The 19,849-nt window shown below is 44.1% G+C and overlaps 2 protein-coding genes across 2 annotated transcripts in view; one reads left to right on the forward strand and one right to left on the reverse strand.

Annotated features, from left to right (window-relative positions):
• Nucleotides 1-644: 644 nt before the first annotated feature.
• On the reverse strand, nucleotides 645-19,134 carry LOC118427889 (sodium/hydrogen exchanger 6-like). Its single transcript, XM_035837851.1, has 17 exons — nucleotides 18,639-19,134; nucleotides 16,651-16,885; nucleotides 15,868-15,945; nucleotides 15,297-15,373; nucleotides 14,435-14,538; nucleotides 13,162-13,267; nucleotides 12,003-12,135; nucleotides 11,515-11,620; nucleotides 10,449-10,651; nucleotides 9,787-9,898; nucleotides 9,216-9,369; nucleotides 8,924-8,968; nucleotides 8,808-8,862; nucleotides 5,009-5,092; nucleotides 3,089-3,174; nucleotides 2,260-2,365; nucleotides 645-1,239 (listed from the first exon to the last, which is right to left on the reverse strand). The coding sequence occupies exons 1-17, from the start codon at nucleotides 19,013-19,015 to the stop codon at nucleotides 970-972; spliced, it is 2,331 nt and encodes a 776-aa protein (XP_035693744.1). The 5' UTR covers nucleotides 19,016-19,134; the 3' UTR covers nucleotides 645-969.
• A 98-nt stretch (nucleotides 19,135-19,232) lies between these two features.
• LOC118427818 (activating signal cointegrator 1 complex subunit 1-like) overlaps nucleotides 19,233-19,849 on the forward strand; it is a 4,967-nt gene continuing 4,350 nt past the window's right edge. Inside the window, exon 1 of the mRNA XM_035837782.1 lies at nucleotides 19,233-19,789. Within this exon, the coding sequence (XP_035693675.1) occupies nucleotides 19,381-19,789 (409 nt within the window). The 5' untranslated portion in view covers nucleotides 19,233-19,380. The remainder of the gene's footprint in view (nucleotides 19,790-19,849) is intronic.

Below are 19,849 nucleotides of genomic sequence, written 5' to 3' on the forward strand. Positions count from 1 at the left end.
TCTTCTCTGCATTTCTATTGTTTCTTATCACTTCAACCTCTGCTGTTCCAGCACTGCTGGAAAAAACAACCAATGATCTACTCAAAAGTCTGTTTCAGGAAACTTCTACGATTGCCTGGACTACTGGCTACTTCTGAATCTGAAAAGCATTTCATTTTTGTTCGCTTGTTGTTGATGTTCTTCTTATCACTTCAACCTCTGCTGTTCCAGCACTGCTGGAAAAAACAACCAATGATCTACTCAAAAGTCTGTTTCAGGAAACTTCTACGATTGCCTGGACTACTGGCTACTTCTGAATCTGAAAAGCATTTCATTTTTGTTCGCTTGTTGTTGATGTTCTATTTAGAGTGCCCTATTTTGAACAATGATGACCATTGATGTAAAACATTCTCCAAATTGCAGTTTGAACAACTACAACATAGACAGGCTACATGGACTGAAGCTTGGTTCAACAGTGGATCCGACATTGTCAAAAAAACAATTTATCCAACTTTTCAGCTGTGGGGTTAAAACTGTCTTCAAACATTTTTTTACACTTTACAGTTCTTTTTAATACAAGGCCGTTTGACCACTTCTTTGCAATGAACTGAATTGATGGATGGTGGAAATTATCATGCTAGAAGATAGCAGTGAGCACTGTTTTCAAGGCCTGAACTTTTGACCATTGTGTAAACAGTTGTCATCAAGACAGTGCCATAGTTTGGCAGTACAAATCCTTTTTATTGTCATTTATGTATACATCTTATTTCATTTATGTATGCATCTTATTTCATTTATGTAAGCATCTTAAGGGTGGTCCCTTCTGTTAGTTTAACTGATTTTCAAGGGAGCCCTTTAATGCAATGCAGACAAGCCAAAAGCAACACTTGAAACACTTTAACCAAACATTACCGGATCCACAGCTGAACCATTCTGCACTAACCTCTACCGACACAGAGTTACTACGGTTACAGCTAGTCACCCGTCGGGTCATACATGGCTGCTGTCTTTCCCGGGAACTCCCGTACTCATAGTGAGCATCACGCGCGCCCGGGTCCGGAGCTCGTGGTCTCCCAGCCCAAGGTCACCCTCAGCGCCATCCTCCTCCGCGGGGGCCTTCGGCAGGGTGGGCGTGGCGTTGGTAGGCGTGGTCACGACGGTTGCCGTGAGGTCGTTGCCGGAGTTGGCGCGGCCGTATGAGAGCTCGCTGCCGTCCAGGATCAGGTCTGTGTCGCTGTCTTCCTGGATGTTGTGCTGGTTCTGAGGAGGAAGAGGCAAACGTAAAAGCAGGAAGAGACAAGCGATGTTCAGTGTAGCACTGATGTAATCTCCAACCAGATCCACAGTGCGTAATGTATACTAGTAGCATCAAACCTGTTTGACTCCCTTGGCCGGCTACACTCCTTGGCTAGCTTTGATACTATCTTATGGCACCGTAGGATCTGCTTGGATAGCATTGATGCTCAATTTGTTTGTTCTTCTTTAGTCACATAAGTGTAGCATTGTTGCCAACTGCAATGGTAATTTCATGGTAATTTTGGCTATTCTAGTCCCCTCCCCCCCCCCCCCCAAAAAAAAACTGACAACCCAGCCAAGGCTTGAACCATCAGTGGGGCCAGTGCAGCGTTGATGCTGCTTTAGTGTGGCATTGGTGCTGCTTTAGTGTGGCATTGGTGCTGCTTTAGTGTGGCATTGGTGCTGCTTTAGTGTGGCATTGATGCTGCTTTAGTGTGGCATTGATGCTGCTTTAGTGTGGCATTGATGCTGCTTTAGTGTGGCATTGGTGCTGCTTTAGTGTGGCATTGGTGCTGCTTTAGTGTGGCATTGATGCTGCTTTAGTGTGGCATTGATGCTGCTTTAGTGTGGCATTGATGCTGCTTTAGTGTGGCATTGGTGCTGCTTTAGTGTGGCATTGGTGCTGCTTTAGTGTGGCATTGGTGCTGCTTTAGTGTGGCATTGATGCTGCTTTAGTGTGGCATTGGTGCTGCTTTAGTGTGGCATTGATGCTGCTTTAGTGTGGCATTGATGCTGCTTTAGTGTGGCATTGGTGCTGCTTTAGTGTGGCATTGGTGCTGCTTTAGTGTGGCATTGATGCTGCTTTAGTGTGGCATTGGTGCTGCTTTAGTGTGGCATTGGTGCTGCTTTAGTGTGGCATTGGTGCCAGTTGCCATGGTCAATTCAAAGTAATCATGGCTGCCCATTGGCAAGTTTCTCTCCTAAACTGTCAACCCTGAGGAGGAAGAGACAAATTTGTGTACTTGTAAGACATCTTATAATTACCTCGTAAGCCTGTGTACTTGTAAGACATCTCGCCAGCGGAAGACAGCAGGCTGGGAGGGTCTCGGTGAGGGGGGGTCCTGCGTGTGTCAGGGTCGGCTTCAGGTAACTGGACAGAGTTAAGGACAACATGTGCAGGTGTGTGTGTGTGTGTGGGGGGGGGGGGGGGGGGCTAAACACAGGAGTTCCTATCGCACTTGGCCCAAAAACTTGAAATTTCATCAATCATACCCCAGTTATTACGGGATCAACAGTTACTGTTCAGTACAAAAGGTCAGTGCAAGCTAGAAAAAAAAATGAAAGTGATCTCGATCCAGTTTGTTGGGTCTTGGGCTACACACAGGAATTCCTACTACATGCACATCTACACTTGTTCTGAAAACCTGAAATTTCATCAATCATATCTCAGTTATTACTGGATCAACAGTTACTGTTTAGTACAAATAGGTCAGTGGAAGAGTTGTTTGACAACAGATCATTTTCTGTTTTTCATGATGATCATTTCTTATGTCCATTATGACTGTCCAAGATTCTCTCCCTAAACTGAGCCAATGTAAGGCTTAAACCAATAAGGGGGGACAATGCTGTCGTGGCATTGGCAAAATGAGGGTCCTGTGTTCGAGGAGGTGCTTCGAGCATGTTACAACAGCCTCATTACTCAGAAGGTACCTACCGGTACTGTAATAATGCAACAAGATAAACAACAAGGTGAATAATATTGACCTTATACAATGTCCTTAGGGCAGTGTCGCATTGATGCTACAAGTTTAGTGCAGCATTGGTGCCGACTGCCACGGTAATTTCACGGTAATTTCTGTCATGGAAAGGATACTTGTGGTCGAAGTTGTACCAGACTCTGAAGAGCCAAGCCGACTCGTACCGCATCCCTCTTCTTCTGGAGTCCACCTGCGCATCACCCTGTGCACCATGGGAAACAGGCAGGTCAGAGGGGAATGTGGTAAATAGGACCATGGGAACACAGATTTGTAGTCAGGGTCATGGTAAGGACAAACCATCAAAAATGTTTCTTAAATTTTTTTCTCCATTTTTAAGTGAAAGAAAACACCAAAAAATGGTTACAATTCAGGTCTACAATATATACAAATAGCATGTAGTATAAGTTTGCAGCTCTTTATCAAAAATCCTTCTGTGTAGATGAAATTGTCTCAATTCAAACTACTCTATTGCCCAGTGTTGAATTTATCAAATCATATACATTTGTACACATAACACAGTGGACTACCGGTACTTATACATACATAGACATAAGATTCATGTACTAAACAACATTTCCATAACAATATACTGTTCATATCTTACGTGCATCAAATGGCTAGTTCTATCTACTGGGAGGTACTATTAATATTGTATCTACTGTTGATATAGAAAAGGGGAGGGCCATTAGCTTGTATGAGTTTTTTTGGAAAATGCGGGGGGGGGGGGGCGTTTCCTTTTTAATAGTTTACCTTCATCAGCTGCCAGTCATGTCAGCACCAAACCTCTCATCATTTGGGAACAACCAAAACATGCAGTACCACAGCTCCCCCTGTCAGATGCAGACTGCATTGCAGCCAACTTCTGGCGCAATGCAATACCACCACACCCCCTATCTAATGCAATGTCAGCTGCAATATGCACATATTTGTCACTGGGCAGAAAAAGTGCAAAAAAAGCTGCCTCAATCAGTTTTATAAAACATTGCACAGCCTAATTTTAGATTTTGGTTGAGGCAACGAGCTGAGCAACAGATTTTTTTCTTCAATTTCAGAGTGAAATATGAACCTGAAATCGGGCCCTGTGATTGGTCAATTTTCCCTTCCATGCTGTCAATCATGATATCATGCCTTGTGATTGGCCACTTTTCTCTTGCCCTGCTGTCAATCACATCATCTTGCAATGTGATTGGTCACTTTTCCCTTTCAAACTACCGTTCCACACCCCGGGGTCAGGGGTTGCCCCTCTGCTGCAGTTCCCAGCAGAGTCACCAGGTGGAGCTGCTGCGAGGTCTGCATGAAAACCGCCTCTTGGCCAGACACAAACAACAGGCCAAGGAAGCAGCTCAAACAAACCCTCCAAAAAGGCAGCAAAAATACATCACAAAAATGTAAAATTTCTTCATTTTCTTAAACTGGTTTCATCATTACCATCCAGCAATTAGTTCCAACTAAACTTCTATAAAAAATATACTAGTATGTTGTCTGTTAAACATTTGAATACAAAATCCGTTAGATTACAAAATGTCATACGTCAGTTGCAAAATCATGCAGAAAAACTAACTAACTAGGTAAATAAATTTCACAAACTTCAACAGATTTCAGCAAAAGTTTCAGAAAATTCTACGTTAGCAAAGGAAAAAAAACAACTAAAAACAGCCAAAAAAAATGACAAAAGATTGACCAGGAAAGTTAAAGAGCAGTTATGTTAGTTCAGGAATCTAAAATTTGTGCATGCAAAAAAAAAAGCTGTGCAGAGTTTTGTCAGCTCCAGACGTTTGTAAAACATCAAGATATCTTCAAAACATCCTCAAGATGTCTTAAAAATGTCATTAGATGTCTTCAAATAACATTTTCAAGACGTCTTCAAAATGCCAAGATTTCTTCAAAACATCTTCAAGATGTCTTCAAATAATGCATCTTAAAGATATTTCAAGATGTCTTCAAAAGTTCAAGATGTCTTCAAAAGTCTTTGATATTTCTTCAAGATGCAGTTAAGACGTCTTGCAGGAGCGGAGGGTTTGAGAAGTTCCGCTTACCTCGTCCTCAAGATACGCACAAAGGTATCTGTACTCCGGGCCGTCCCTGGGGGGGTCCCCGTCGCCCAGGGGGGGTGGAAGGAGCTTCGGACAAGGAAAAGGTGAACATAAATACAGGGTCTGAACAGGGGGGTCTGTAGCCTCGCGTGTGGGGGGTGCCTCATGGGGGGGGTGCTAGTGTGAAGGGGGGGACTGGTGGGGGCACTGAGACATGGTGCACAGACACTGATTTCTTTGTAAACTATTAAAGTAAAGTATTAATCCTAACATGAAAGTTCCCATGTGAGGAAAGAACAAGACGAGGGGCGCTACAGGCTTTCTGTCATGTTTGACCCGTGTGCCTGAGGTTATGTGCTGGTGTGCTATTCTAGCTGAAGAAGACGGAAGAAACTGAAGTTTGGGTCCATTTTGCTGCAGCGTTGCACCTACAGCACAGTACTTGTCCTGTGTTACGAAGGTTCCCTTTAGATAACCTGATCTTTTAAAGGCAGCTGGTCTATGACTGAAGTGTACTGAAGCTGTGGAATACTGCAGTTGGTTTTATGTTTGCTATTCCTGTGGTGAGCGCACACACTAATCACAACACCAAGACAGCGTTACTACTTACCATTTCTAAAGGAAGCAAGTGTTTATGTACACATCGGTCTATACCAAATGCTTCTGCATGCAGAAAAAGTGACACTTGGAACCAAAAAGTGTCAAAAGTGTACTATCAACCCTTGAACACAGCCTCTACCTTTGGCAGTGAAAACCCTACAAAAGATCCCCTCTGTTGAGATGGAACAGAAAAACAGGAGGTTGTGAGCCAAGTGAGAAAGACCATCTACATTGTAAGAAAGGGCCTTTTAACCTTTAACTTCAAATCACCGTTGACCCACAACTGGAGTCACATGACTGTGAGGTCACATGACAAATGCAGCGGGTCAGTCTTTCTGAAGAAGACTACAGATAACTGGAGTCACAGTCAAATGTCCAAACTAGTGCTAGATACATCCATTGTATGCAGCCTGAAAACTTGTTTGCAGCGAGGAAAAAGGTGTAATGACATGATGTTGAGGCAAAAGTTGTGAAGAATCGAACGCTCGTGTCCGCTAGCCTGACCACTCGGCCATAAGATGCCATGTAACACCTGTACCCTGTCCTGACCAGTTCAGGCCAGTCCTGACCACCCTGAGGGAAAAGTGCACCTTACATCGTTTCTAACCGTTTTCACCATGGGTCAGTGCCACCACCAGTGCAACAATCACATATACCAAGGGACAGTGGAGTACCCCCTAAACCCAGGGGGTGTTTGACAGAGGGGGAGGGGGTGTCTGAGTTAGAAAAGCAGAAGAAGTCTTGCCTGAGGTGTGGACACTACCACCGTGCTATCCTTACGGCTCCCACCAGCGCCCGAGTGCATGCTGCCATCCAGAGAGTGCTTCACATGGGACACACACAGTCATGAGCAGGTCATAGGTTAGTAACAGGTCATAGGTTAGTAACAGTTCACAGGTTAGTAACAGATCACAGGTTAGTAACAGGTCACAGGTCAAGGTCAGGTCACAGGTTAGTAACAGGTCAAAAGTCCAAGTCAGGTCACAGGTTAGTAACAGGTCACAGGTCACAGGTCATATGTCACAGTCAGGTCACCGGCAAGTAACAGGTCAAGGTCAGGTCACAGGTCAAGGTCAGGTCACAGTTAGTAAAAGTAACAGGTTAGTAATATCTAGTGACTGGGTAGGTAACATCTAGTTCACTAGTTTGTAAAGGTCAATGACAAACAGGTATCCTCACTGGCTGGGACTTGTATCAAGCTTTTTGCAAAATATTTTTGACATTTATGAAAAGTGGAATAACAATTATATTACTCAGTGAGTGAATTTGAAAGTCAGTTTTCAGACATGTTCAAAGCCTTGCATTATACCTTGTTACTGGATAACCACTGTCATTTGGAAAGAGGGACCAGAAGAGTATGTTGTATATTTCAACATCTTTTATCATTCTAATTCACAAAATAACAGTTTTAAATTTCAAGTTTAGAGTACCACGGTAAATCGTTAGTTTACAGCTACAAAAAATTTACAAACTTTCATGAGCAAAAAGTTGAGGTGAAACCTTTCTTTTGTGTTTATCTCAAAAGAATAACTTTAACCTTGCCAACCTTTCCCAGTGGGTGAGGATGCCTGTCATGTTGACATCACCGTAAGGTTGTTAGTCGACTCTCAAACAAACCAAAAGAGATCACATATAAAGGTGCAGAAATGATATGTGTGCAGTCAAAAGGATATGATCATGCGATGATTGGGACTATGATAAGGACTATAGCGACGCTATGTGATACTTCTCAGGGCTCGAAATACTAGGGGCACAATCATGCACTTTCGTACAGTCACAATTGGAGCTGTACCTCAAACTTTAAGTTGTGGGTGCACAGAGATATTTGTGTGGGGTTGACAATGTAGGTTAAGGCAATCTTGTACAATCTTCTAAAACACAATACTGTGTAATACTATCCATATCACCCAAGGTACCAGCCCGACCTAAGGTAGGATCGCCAGATGGTCAAAGGGTGATCAGACCCGGCAAAGGGCCTGGATTTTTGTGGTAACAGTTGCTTTAAGTTGGCTTTTCAACTTTAAACTCAAACTCTGAAAAGAGACAGTTAGCTTTGTGATCAGGTTTTGCTGGAATTCTATTCTATTCTATATAATGTGCAGTTTCAATCTGCTCTGTGCAACTAGAGTCTTGCGTTAGGTGAAACTGTGCACACAATTCCAAAGGTGCATTTCGAGCCCTGATTTCTAATGGATACTGAAATGTGATCAACCAGAATTATGGACTGTTATTGGTGGAAACATAAAGAGAAGTGGAAAAAGTGGAAGATACCAGGTGTGGGGAAAATCAAAATGAAATGTAACATTTTACAAAAATCTACGAAAATTTATCATACTTGCACAAATACATATAACAGATATACAGTGATATTTATATTGTAATTCAATGTAACTACAAACTAGTCTAGATACTATCACTTATTACATTCAACATCATTCCATGCTTTTTTCCATGCATTAAAACTGATAGTTCCGGCTTGCTCTCTATCAAACCTTACAAGAATGTCTACTCTATGTCAACATTATCATCTTCAACACTACATGTATCTAAACGAGCTGGAATATGGAAGACTGTTTTGGAAGACTTTTGATTGGAAAACGTGGAACTTTTAAGGAACAGCAGTTCCAATTTCTCATTCAAGAAAAATTTCAAGTAAAAAAAAAAAGAAATTGTTCTAATAAAGTCAACATTATCGTAAATTAGCAAGGAAGTTGGAGGACGTCTTTGGAAGACTTTTGATTGGAAGACATGGCACGTTTAGGTCAACTGCAGTTCCAATTTCTCAAGTAAGAGAATTTTCAAGTATGAATAAGAAAAGATACTGAAAAGTAATTCTGAAATTCTACTAATAAAGTCAACTTAATTATACATTAACAAGGAAATTGGAAGAGTGTTCCAAAAGACTTAATATTGGAAGACATGGAACATTTAGATAACATCAGTTCTAATTTGTCCTTCAAGAAAATTTTGAAGTAAAGAAAAAAGATACTGAAGAATTGTTTTGCTGCAAATCTACCAATAAAGTCTATGCTATCATAAAGTAAGAAAATTGGAAGACTGTTCCAGAAGACTTTTGATTGGAAGACATGGAACTTTCAGGTATAAAGCAGTTACAATTTCTCCTCCAGGATAATTCTTAAGTGAAGAAAAAAGAAGAGTAGTTTTGCCGATGATGTTTTATCAGGTGAGGACTGGATCTTACCGTGTCGACGGCCTCAAAGGGCTGGGTCATTTCCTGGTCTTCGTCTACCCCCACCCTGCGGAAAAATGGGGACATGTTAGCTTCTAATAAACAAACAAACAAACAAACAAACAAACAAACACAAGGGCTGGGTCAGCTCCTGGTCCTCGTCTACCCCCACCCTGCGGACACATGGGGACAAGTCAGCTTCTCATGAACAAACAAACAAACAAACAAACAAACAAACAAACAAACACAAGGGCTGGGTCAGCTCCTGGTCTTCATCTACCCCCACCCCAAGAATGCAAGCAAAGTACTTGTAAAGTACAAGAACAATCAAACTTTCATTTCCGTTGTGTAAGTCATACAAACAAAGCAACTCTACTGTCAGAGGTAACTAGACAAGCCAACGTTGCCATGGGAACGCACCTGATTTTGAGCCAGGTCAGCATCTGGAGGGTCAGGCTGCCACAGAACAGCACCGTAACCATGACGATCATCAGTGTGGTCGTGAACATCAGCTGTCTCGCCTCCGACGACGTGCTGCGGATCGCCAGCGCGAACGCCACCGCACCCCGTAACCCTGGAAACAACAGAAGTTACCATGGCGACGGTTAGAAGGGGGTAATTTGACACTGAAACTGCTGTCCCTTGTGCTGAATGACATTCAAACTGACACTGCTGTCCCTGTCTCTGGTGCTGAATGACATTCACACTGACACTGCTGTCCCTGGTGCTGAATGACATTCACACTGACACTGCTGTCCCTGGTGCTGAATGACATTCACACTGACACTGCTGTCCCTGGTGCTGAATGACATTTCCACTGACACTGCTGTCTCTGGTGCTGAATGACATTCACACTGACACTGCTGTCTCTGGTGCTGAATGACATTCACACTGACACTGCTGTCTCTGGTGCTGAATGACATTCACACTGACACTGCTGTCCCTGGTGCTGAATGACATTCACACTGAAACGTGCAACATTTACACTAACCTGAAAACATCATCATATTCTGGAAGTTGAAGTTGATTTTCTGATGTCGCCCCAGGTTTAGCAGCAGGGTCAAAGGGTAAATGTTACACATCCTGCCCAGTCCGATGGCAAGCTGGGGCAAAGGTCAAGGAACATGCCAATTGTCTTGTGGGGGGAGACAAGATATAAATTCCTCTACTTTGTTACTATGAAGTTTGAACTCATTTGACAGAATTTTGTTACTTATATACATGCAAACACCAAACTTATGTACTTAGAATACTGACTTTACAAAGAATATTGTTTTTGATTACTATTCTGTCCATGTCAAATCCTCAATTCTATTTGTACTGTCTTTGTCTTTGTCAGCAGGGCTAGCCATTCATAATATTATTGATAGTCTAGTTAGGCTAGGTCTGAACAGTCACATTGGTGAATTGTTAAATGAATGAATGAACGAATGAATGAATTAAAAAATTTCAGGCTGTCCTAAAGCTTTCAACTTACTGTATTAAAAGCGATAACAAATTCAGTCATCAACCAAACTATCAATCAATCGATCAATTAATCAACCTATTGATTGGTTGCATTAGCTGGTGTGTTACGCCAATGGGTAGTTATATTGGCTATATGGATACAGATACAGAATCAATGGATCAATTAATCGACCACTGTAAGGATACGAAAGCGGCTGAGATGAACCCGCCCTTCCACTGGTGGTGCTGGAAGGTGAAGACGGACACGCCCATGTAGGAGAAGATGAAGTTCTCAGCCAGGAAGTTAAGGAGCTCGAACAGCTGCTTGGTGCGCGCCTTGGACTCCTCCGACAGGTTGTTGTAGGTGTAGTGGGCCTGGGTGATGCCGCAGAACAGAACAGCCACAATTCCTGCAGAGAGGTAAATAAGGGGTGATGCCGCAGAATAGAACAGCCACAATCTCTGCAGAGATACCGCAGAATGAAAAAGCCACTATTTGTCCAGAAGGAAGTGTTCTCCCCAAGAGCGCCCTGCTGTAGCACCCCCTGTAATATCTGCTATAGCACCCCCTACTCACCAGTCATGCCCAAAGCTTCTGCCATTTGGAAGGTGCTATAATATAAAACATTAGGTAGAACATACACATCTCAAGAAGAGAGTATTCTCCTCAAGACCCCCCTGCAGCCCCCCCTGTAGTACCCCCCCCCTACTCACCCGTCATGCCCAGTGCTTCTGCCATGAGGAAGGTGCTGTAAGACATCAGGAAGAACATACACGTCTCCAGAAGGGGGTGTTCATCCCAAGACCCCCCTGTACACCCCCCCCTGTAGTACCCCCCCTACTCACCAGTCATGCCCAGTGCCTCTGCCATGAGGAAGGTGCTGTAAGACATCAGGAAGAACATACACGTCTCCAGAAGGGGGTGTTCATCCCAAGACCCCCCTGCAGCCCCTCCCCCTGTAGTACCCCCCCTGCAGTACCCCCCTACTCACCTGTCATGCCCAGTGCCTCTGCCATGAGGAAGGTGCTGTAAGACATCAGGAAGAACATACACGTCTCCAGAAGGGGGTGTTCATCCCAAGACCCCCCTGCAGCCCCTCCCCCTGTAGTACCCCCCCTGCAGTACCCCCCTACTCACCTGTCATGCCCAGTGCTTCTGCCATGAGGAAGGTGCTGTAAGACATCAGGAAGAACGTGCACGTCTCCAGTAAGGGGTGTTCATCCCAAGACCCCCCTGCAGACCCCCCGCCCCTTGTAGTACCCCCCTACTCACCAGTCATGCCCAGTGCCTCTGCCATGAGGAAGGTACTGTAAGACATCAGGAAGAACATACACGTCTCCAGAAGGGGGTGTTCTCTGATCTTGGTGAATTTGGTAAGGTGAGGGAGGGAGTTAAGGAGAATGGACTGAAGTGAACAGAGACTCTAATTCAACAATATAACCTCTGCTAACAAAGCCACATTCTTATAAGAACATACCTAGATGAAACAAAGGAACAAATAGAATTGTACCGCTACAAAACAAGTTTTTTTTTTGTAACTACTTCCCAATTTTTACATTTATCTCTGCAATAATGTGTATGTGGCTTTGAATGGCACAATTTATAGGTTTGTGAGCAAAACATGTATAATTTTGTTCTTGGGGCTTAATTTTTTTTTTAAGTCAAAAAAGGCAATTCCGAGAAGCAACAAATAAAATTGGTGTTGCCTAACAACTGATAAACAAACAAACAAACAAACAAGCGGCTGTGAGTAAGGATATGACAGCGGTGAAGCAGCCCATGACGGCTCCTATCCCGAAGGATCCTGCGAAGATGCCCAGGAAGTTCCCGAAGGCCGTCAGGAAGGCGATGCCGTCGAACGCCTTGGTCGTCTTCCCGTAGCCTTCCACCGTTCTGTGTTAAACAAAGGGGAAAATAAACAAACAATTAACGCATGGTCATCTTACCGTAGCCTTCCACCGTTCTGTGTTACACAGGAGGAAAAAGAAACAAACGATTAACCAAGGATTGATGTATTCAAACCAGGGCTCTAGCCAGCGTCCGTTTTTCCGTCAATTGACGGAAATTTGCTGCATGTGACGGAAAATTTTTAAAACCAATCCGTCAACCTTGATGGACAAAAATCTTTGGTGGAAGCTGCAGGGGGCTTGGGGATGCCGTAAAAGCCACACACTGTTTGTTTTACTATTGTTATGATTGTTGACAATGTGTGTCGGCGCCCTTTCGCATATGATAATCTCATTAAAAACCCGTTTTTCAAGGTCTCAGTTCAGTCTCTCTAACTCATGGAACAGTGTTTTCGCGACAATGGGAATTGGCTGACGGAAAAAAATTTTGAGCTGGCTAGAGCCCTGATTCAAACAGTCGTACTTTTCTTAAAACCAAGTACAGTACTTAGGAGCATGTTTACTAGATAGCTTCAAACAACATTTGCAGATAGATGTGCAAAGGTTTGGTGTGATAAGTCGTTCAGTGTAATATAACCAGCTGCTGCCACGCCACTTGCCTCCAAAGCTGGTGTTTTATGCCAAAGGGGAGTTATACTGGCTACACAAAGACACAAAATGAAACTGTGCATTTTTCACTGGTCATAAGGAGAAGGACAGTCACAATTACTGTGACTTATTCTTCCACCAGTCTTTAGAGGAGATTGAAATATGTAGAAAAGAAAGATAAATGTTCCATCCAATGCTTATATGACTTTTGTAATATAATATAAAAATCAATTAAATGATATCATTATATATGACAAGATAATTGATATGTTTTAAGCTATGTATAAGAGGCACAATTTAGGCCTGACTGCAATGTACGTATCTTTTATCAAACGGCTTACCGGTCGCAAAGACACTCTACCCACTCCTGAAACTTTGCTGTACATCTAGATAGATAAAATGAGCATGAAGTGGTTGGACTTACGAGGACAGAATGATGGCCACGGCGTCGTTCATGACGCTCTCTCCGAACACAAGCGCGTACAGGTCCACATCCACGTGCATGTCGTGAAAGATGGCCAGCACCGTCACTGCAACACAGACAAGGGAACTCATTAACGAGGGGAACTCATTAACGAGGGGGAACTCATTAACGAGGGGAACTCATTAACGGGGGGAACTCATTAACAAGGGGAACTCATTAGAACACGAGCGCGTATAGGTCCACATCTACATGCATGTCGTGAAAGATGGCCAGCATCGTCACTGCAACACAGACAAGGGGACTCATTAACGAGGGAACTCATTAACGAGGGGGAACTCATTAACGAGGGGAACTCATTAACGGGGGGAACTCATTAACAAGGGGAACTCATTAGAACACGAGCGCGTATAGGTCCACATCTACGTGCATGTCGTGGAAGATGGCCAGCATCGTCACTGCAACACAGACAAGGGGAACTCATTAACGAGGGGAACTCATTAACGAGGGGAACTCATTAATCAGGGGAACTCATTAATGAGGAGACTCATTAGAACACGAGCGCGTACAGGTCCACGTCTACGTGCATGTCGTGGAAGATGGCCAGCATCGTCACTGCAACACAGACAAGGGGATTTAATAACAGAAAGTACAGTAAGCACATCATTACTGGACAGCTATCAACAACATTCACAGTCAGAAGTGAAAAGGTTGGGCGTGACGGGTCCTTTAGGGTAATATAACCAGCAGACATTGACTGACCAATCACAGACATCATGTGACACTGACTGACCAATCACAGACATCATATGACATTGACTGGCCAATCACAGACATCATGTGACATTGCCTGACCAATCACAGACATCATGTGACATTGCCTGACCAATCACAGACATCACGTGACATTGCCTGACCAATCACAGACATCATGTGACATTGACTGACCAATCACAGACATCATGTGACATTGACTGACCAATCACAGGCATCGTGTGACATTGCCTGACCAATCACAGACATCATGTGACATTGCCTGACCAATCACAGACATCATGTGACATTGCCTGACTAATCACAGACATCATGTGACATTGCCTGACCAATCACAGACATCATGTGACATTGACTGACCAATCACAGACATCATGTGACACTGACTGACCAATCACAGACATCATATGACATTGACTGACCAATCACAGACATCATGTGGCATTGACTGACCAATCACAGAGATCGTGTGACCTGGACTGACCAATCACAGACAACTCACCAGGGTCAGTGGCTGAGATGACAGCACCAAAGAAGAGGCAGTCGACGAATGAGAAATCTATCTCTGCGGCTGCACCAATCAGCACGAAGGCATACATCACAGACCTGGGAGGGGAGAATTTGCATTATGATCATGCACATCACATTACAGTGATATCATGTAATTGATTCATTAATACCAAAACTAACAAGCATAATTTAGATAAACAAGGGTATATGTATGCAAAAATACAATCTAGAGGTCGAAGAGTAGACATTTATTTTGACTTATTTTTCCCCAAACTATCACACTATGTTGTCATCTTTTCCAGTTAATATTTCCTATGCACCACTATTTTCTCCTTAATCACATCCAGGACTGATAGTGATAAGATGTGCCATGCCCATATTAGGCAGTGCCAGCCCCTGGGGGGTTATGGGAAGTGTTCCAGGAATTGCCAATGTTCTGCAGTGCAGCAGATTCCGGGACACATGCCAGGAAACATGCCAGGAAACATGCAGGCTTGGTGGGGGGGATGGAAGGGAATCTCGATTTCTGTCACTTCCACTTTGATAGATTTTTCAATGTGCAAGATTTTGATATTTTTTTTCTACTTTTTACAGTCATGGCATCAAGCACTGGTCAACACAGAAACATTGAGTGAATGATAAAATATTTCCATTTCTGGAAGTGGAAGTACGGAAAAAAATGTAGTCTAAATTTCGGGCAAATTAAAAGTTGGTTCGGCAAGTAGATTCGGCAAGTAGATTCTTAATGTATTTTCCCAATAGGACTAGACTTGGTGAATTTTAGAAAACTTGTCCAGCCCTGTGCACTATACGTGTGTGTAGCAGTAAGGAAGATGATGATGATGATGACTCACCCGACGATGAAAGTGGACACGGCCGTTCCCAGGAACGCATAGGTCAGGATTCCGCCGATGTTGCGGAAAAAATGTCTCTGTAACGCAGGGAGAAGTGTAGTCAGTAAGCATGCTTTTAGCCAAGTTGGCGTTTACGCGTCATTTGGATGCACTAAAATAACAGGAAATTCGACGCACTACACACCCTTACACTGGGGAGCAGATCCTCTGACAAGCATCAAATTCTGATTGACCAGGAATGCTAATGAGTCAATTGTGGTCAGTCTTCTACTGTGATCTCTCTGACAGTAATTTTGCCCCTCAGGATACCTTATAATGCACCATTTTAACTTAAAATTCTCAACAACTCCTACAATAGTCAAGCCATATCACTTGCTTAAAAGTAGCTAAAGGTATCTCCACGACAATGTCATTTATAGAAAAAAAGTCAGGCTTGTTTGGAATCATCCAAGACAATGACCTTCACCCTATGCCCTTGACCCCATGCCCTTGACCTTGACCCCATGCCCTTGACCAATGACCTTGACCCCATGCCCTTGACCCCATGCCCTTGACCCCACGATCTCCCTACCTTCTTCAGCGAGTAGCCTGCGTGGAAGATGATAGGCGGCAGCAGGATGTTGAAGAATATTTCTGGGTCAAAGGTCGCCTGCGGAAGGGAAACACAACAGTGGGCATAAAATACTGCAAGCATCTCATGTCAAACATGTACCGAAAATTATACCACTTTAGGGTTCTCTCGTCTCGGGTGGGTCGTTAAATGGAGGTCCCGTGTTTGAGGAGAGCCACACCTCCCGCACATTAAAGAACCCACCATACTTATCGAAAAGAGTAGGGGTCCTTCCCGGTTTGAGAGGATCAACCCTACAGTTCTATGGCCGCACCTGGGGCAATGACTGTCGTATTGAGGTCACCTGAGTTTGTGCCGAATGCCAGCCGCTCCAGACCCTTGTTATTTAACCCTGTCTATTGTAAGTTGGTGTTTAACATCTGAAGCTGATTTAGAGGTGATGCGCCTAACTTGGGGGCCCAAACATGCATCACTTCTTCTTCCTTACATCACAAGCTACCTGCCACTAAAAAATGGAAGTTCTGCTGCAGTACCAAGGTCACAAACCTGGGGGCACAAAGCCAACTTGACCTTTGTCCAACCCCTATCCACATACCAAATATCATCGTAATCCATCAAGAGGTTCTTGAGTTATGCTGACTACAAAAATCCAGACACATTGACACATACAGACACGCAGACACAGACACACGAAAAACAATATCTCCATTTTCATGGCAGTAACAACTTTAAGTATAATGTCCAAACCTTGCATGTACTTTGAACTTTGAACTGTGCACAAACCTTGCTGAGTTCAGGGTTCACGACCTGCACCTGGTGCTCCTGGTACGGGCCCTGGTTGGAGAACAGGTATTCTCCCGCGCTCACGTTCAGCACGATGTTGGCGGGAGGCTCCCCATCGATGCTGCTGACCGGGACGATTTGCGAAACCGGCTTCTGCGGAACGACTTCATTACTTGTGTAGCGAATGATGACTCCGACGATCAGGCCTACAACAAAGTAATAATTACAGAATATGCTTTATTAATGGTGATTATGAATAAACAAACTTGCTGGGGGAACAAGAGTGGAATTGAGCATAAAAGTTCACTTGTGTTGGTAGGTACTAATAACTTAGTACGGCCTCCGGTGATACGGGATACACAGTGTTATATTCTATAATATGTAGTGCAAACATATGACTACATGAGATGTATAACAATGTGTGTACATGGAAGGTTCTAAAATCATTGATTTCTGCTCTGTATGGAGATTTCAGAGTAAAAGATATATCTATTGGCATTTCTTTCATTTGTATAATTGTAATCTAATGTTATACCTGTTATTGCTATTTCTGTGAACATCTCTGTTAACTACACATCTATCAGCAATGAAGTCATGTCTTATACTGGTATCTACACTAGGGGTGTACTGTTACAAAACCGTTTTTTCTTTGTGGAGTTGTCCAGAAAAAACGGACCTGAAGAAATCAGTGGACCGGATGTTGGACCGATTCGAAAATGAGCAGATTATACCGCCAGGCGTCCAAGAAAATAACAAGAACGAATTAGAGGGAGTTGATGGTCATTTTACCAAGTTTCTACAGTCTACAGTCAAACTTGGTCTAAAACAGAAGCAGTATTTTGTTTACAAGAACATAGTATTTTCTGTAGTACCCAACCCTAGTAATCTACACCCATGTTCATTCAGCTTATTGTCAAATACTGTGTATTTTACAACCTGACGAGAAATGACCGAGTAAAATCTGCAAGGAAATCTATTTCTAGTTACTAGTATTCTGCTTTCTTTTTATATTTATCAACCTTAACAAAAATCCCCTCCCCCAGCAGGGATGGACCAGCCCATCAAACATGGCCGCCTGAGGTCAGGTTACCTGTCATGTGACATCTACTCATGCAGTAAACTCACATCCAGCACTGGGCAGGTGCAATATTACACCAGTATATCCATAATAAACAATCTTAAAGAACTGTTGGTGTATTGGTATTTATTTTAATTTTGGCACCAAAATTATGCTAAAGGTATTTTTATGCATCATGAAAATTTGACAGACAGACATGCAGACAACTTTGGGGGAAATGACCATGAACATTATATACTCATAATACTGTACAACACAACACCAACACCCAGTGTTATAATGTTACCATCCTATACATATTCATGGCTGTAGGATGCTGTGTGTAAGTTATGTGTGGACACACACACGCACTGCCGGGTGTTGTGGGGCTGTGAGGGAATGTGGGGTACAGTCTGGGGACATTCACCCCGACCTGCGGCGCAGCGGCATCAGTATGCACGGCAGTGTCGGCACGAGCTGCCGAACACAATTCACAAACAGGCCGGTCAACCCGCCAGCAAAACCGCACGGAGATGGAAAATTAAGGCTGGTGTGTGGTTTTATGCCTTCTCTATCTGTGCACTTAGTTTTAGTTCTGTCCAACTTTGCTAAGGAACACGAAGTAAAATTTATATGAAACCGGGGCGCGGGGTGGCAAAAATTATACCTCCTCACACAGACACCTGTCACGCGCGCCCCTCCCCCTTTTGAAAAGGGCCGGGCGGCTTTCGCGTTTTGTCTGCAATTTTTTCCAAACAATATTGAAAATGTTTTCTTACAAACGTCTGAAAATGTACCTCGCTATTCATGGACCAGGTTTCAGACATTATTTCTGACCCGATCGTTTTGTTTTGACATTTTGTATGAATGAAACACCGTGCAGCGTTCTGCAAAGCCAGCCCAGATAAATAAATTTTATCACGCTGCTCACACAAGACTTCCGGAACGTTTATATTTGCGTATGTCTCCGTTCTGATTGTCCTTACCGTACAGCAGGGCCAGGCCCGTCTCATGTAGGTAGCGGAACCTTCTGTGTTTGAACAGCCAGATCGTCAGGATAGTCAACACCAGCAGGAACAGAAACATCATCAGGTTCAGACTGTCCAACTTGTGGTCATCCTCCGCCGCTCTCTCCGAGTCCTTCTCGGTCGGCATGACGGGGATGGCCGGCTGTGGCGTCGTCTTGGGCCCGTCCTGGGAATGTGCGGCGGGTAGAACCATCATCAGCCCCGCCAGCAGGAGCCAGGACAGCCGGAGAACCCGCGGGAACGGACTGGGGGAGGATTTTCCACACATCACGGCCGCCATCTTACTTCCCTCTAACCGCGCGGCATCATGGGGGATGGAGAGACGTCACCTGGACCGCAAGGAGCAGACAAACTTTTTCAGACTGGAAGTGAAAGTTGTTCTGCGTCTTCTGGGGGCCACAGACATCTTCAAGGCGGTACTTGTGTGGTCAGAAAGACATTTTCTGCCTTCAGTGGTGGAGGAAAGGCAAGCTCGCAGTTCGTTCGATATGATTCTGCCCTTGCAAACGTGTTGAGAGAGAGAGCAACATCACCACGCCCCCCTCCCCACTAACCTGGAAACCTAGAAAACATCACCAAGTGTAGAGACTGGTCACCCAAAGCCAAACCTCCTTGGTTAAGACGTTGTTTAAGACACTGTCTAAGATGGATGTCCTCCGCCCTGAGCTCCTCTGGATCGACGGCAGATGCTACAGGAAGAATTTCCTGTCAGACTCCCCGCTGGAGACCGGTCCAGATGACATGGAGGATGAGGATGAAGAAGATGATGTTGCCATGACTACCGGATGCAGGGACATGTATGCTGATGAGTCATGTGACATCGTGCCGCTCCAGAAGACAGATAGGGGGTACAAGTTGACCCTTGACCTTCCCAGCGACCTCTACAAGTTCATCATCGGCAAGAAAGGGGAGACGAAGAAACGTCTTGAGCGGGAGACGAAGACTCAGGTGCAGATTCCCAAGGTCGGGGCGGGCGGAGAGGTCGTGATCACCGGGACAGACAGACAGGGGGTGATGTCCGCCATGAGGAGGGTTCAGATACTGGCGGACTCAGGTATTAAAGAAGGAGTTTAGGGGGTGTCTGTATGCAGGGTGGGGGGGGGTTGTGTGCTGG

The sequence above is a fragment of the Branchiostoma floridae genome, chromosome 12 (genome assembly GCF_000003815.2).
Source record: "Branchiostoma floridae strain S238N-H82 chromosome 12, Bfl_VNyyK, whole genome shotgun sequence".
NCBI classification, from domain to species: domain Eukaryota; kingdom Metazoa; phylum Chordata; class Leptocardii; order Amphioxiformes; family Branchiostomatidae; genus Branchiostoma; species Branchiostoma floridae.

Excerpts from the sequence above, each read along its gene's own strand:
- LOC118427889 (XM_035837851.1), bottom strand. The coding sequence starts at position 19,015 with ATGGCGGCCGTGATGTGTGGAAAATCCTCCCCCAGTCCGTTCCCGCGG. Across the intron at positions 12,136-13,161 it reads GTGGCCATCATTCTGTCCTC|AACGGTGGAAGGCTACGGGA; the intron begins GTAAGTCCAACC and ends TGTTTAACACAG. Across the intron at positions 3,175-5,008 it reads GTGCGTATCTTGAGGACGAG|GGTGATGCGCAGGTGGACTC; the intron begins GTAAGCGGAACT and ends CATGGTGCACAG.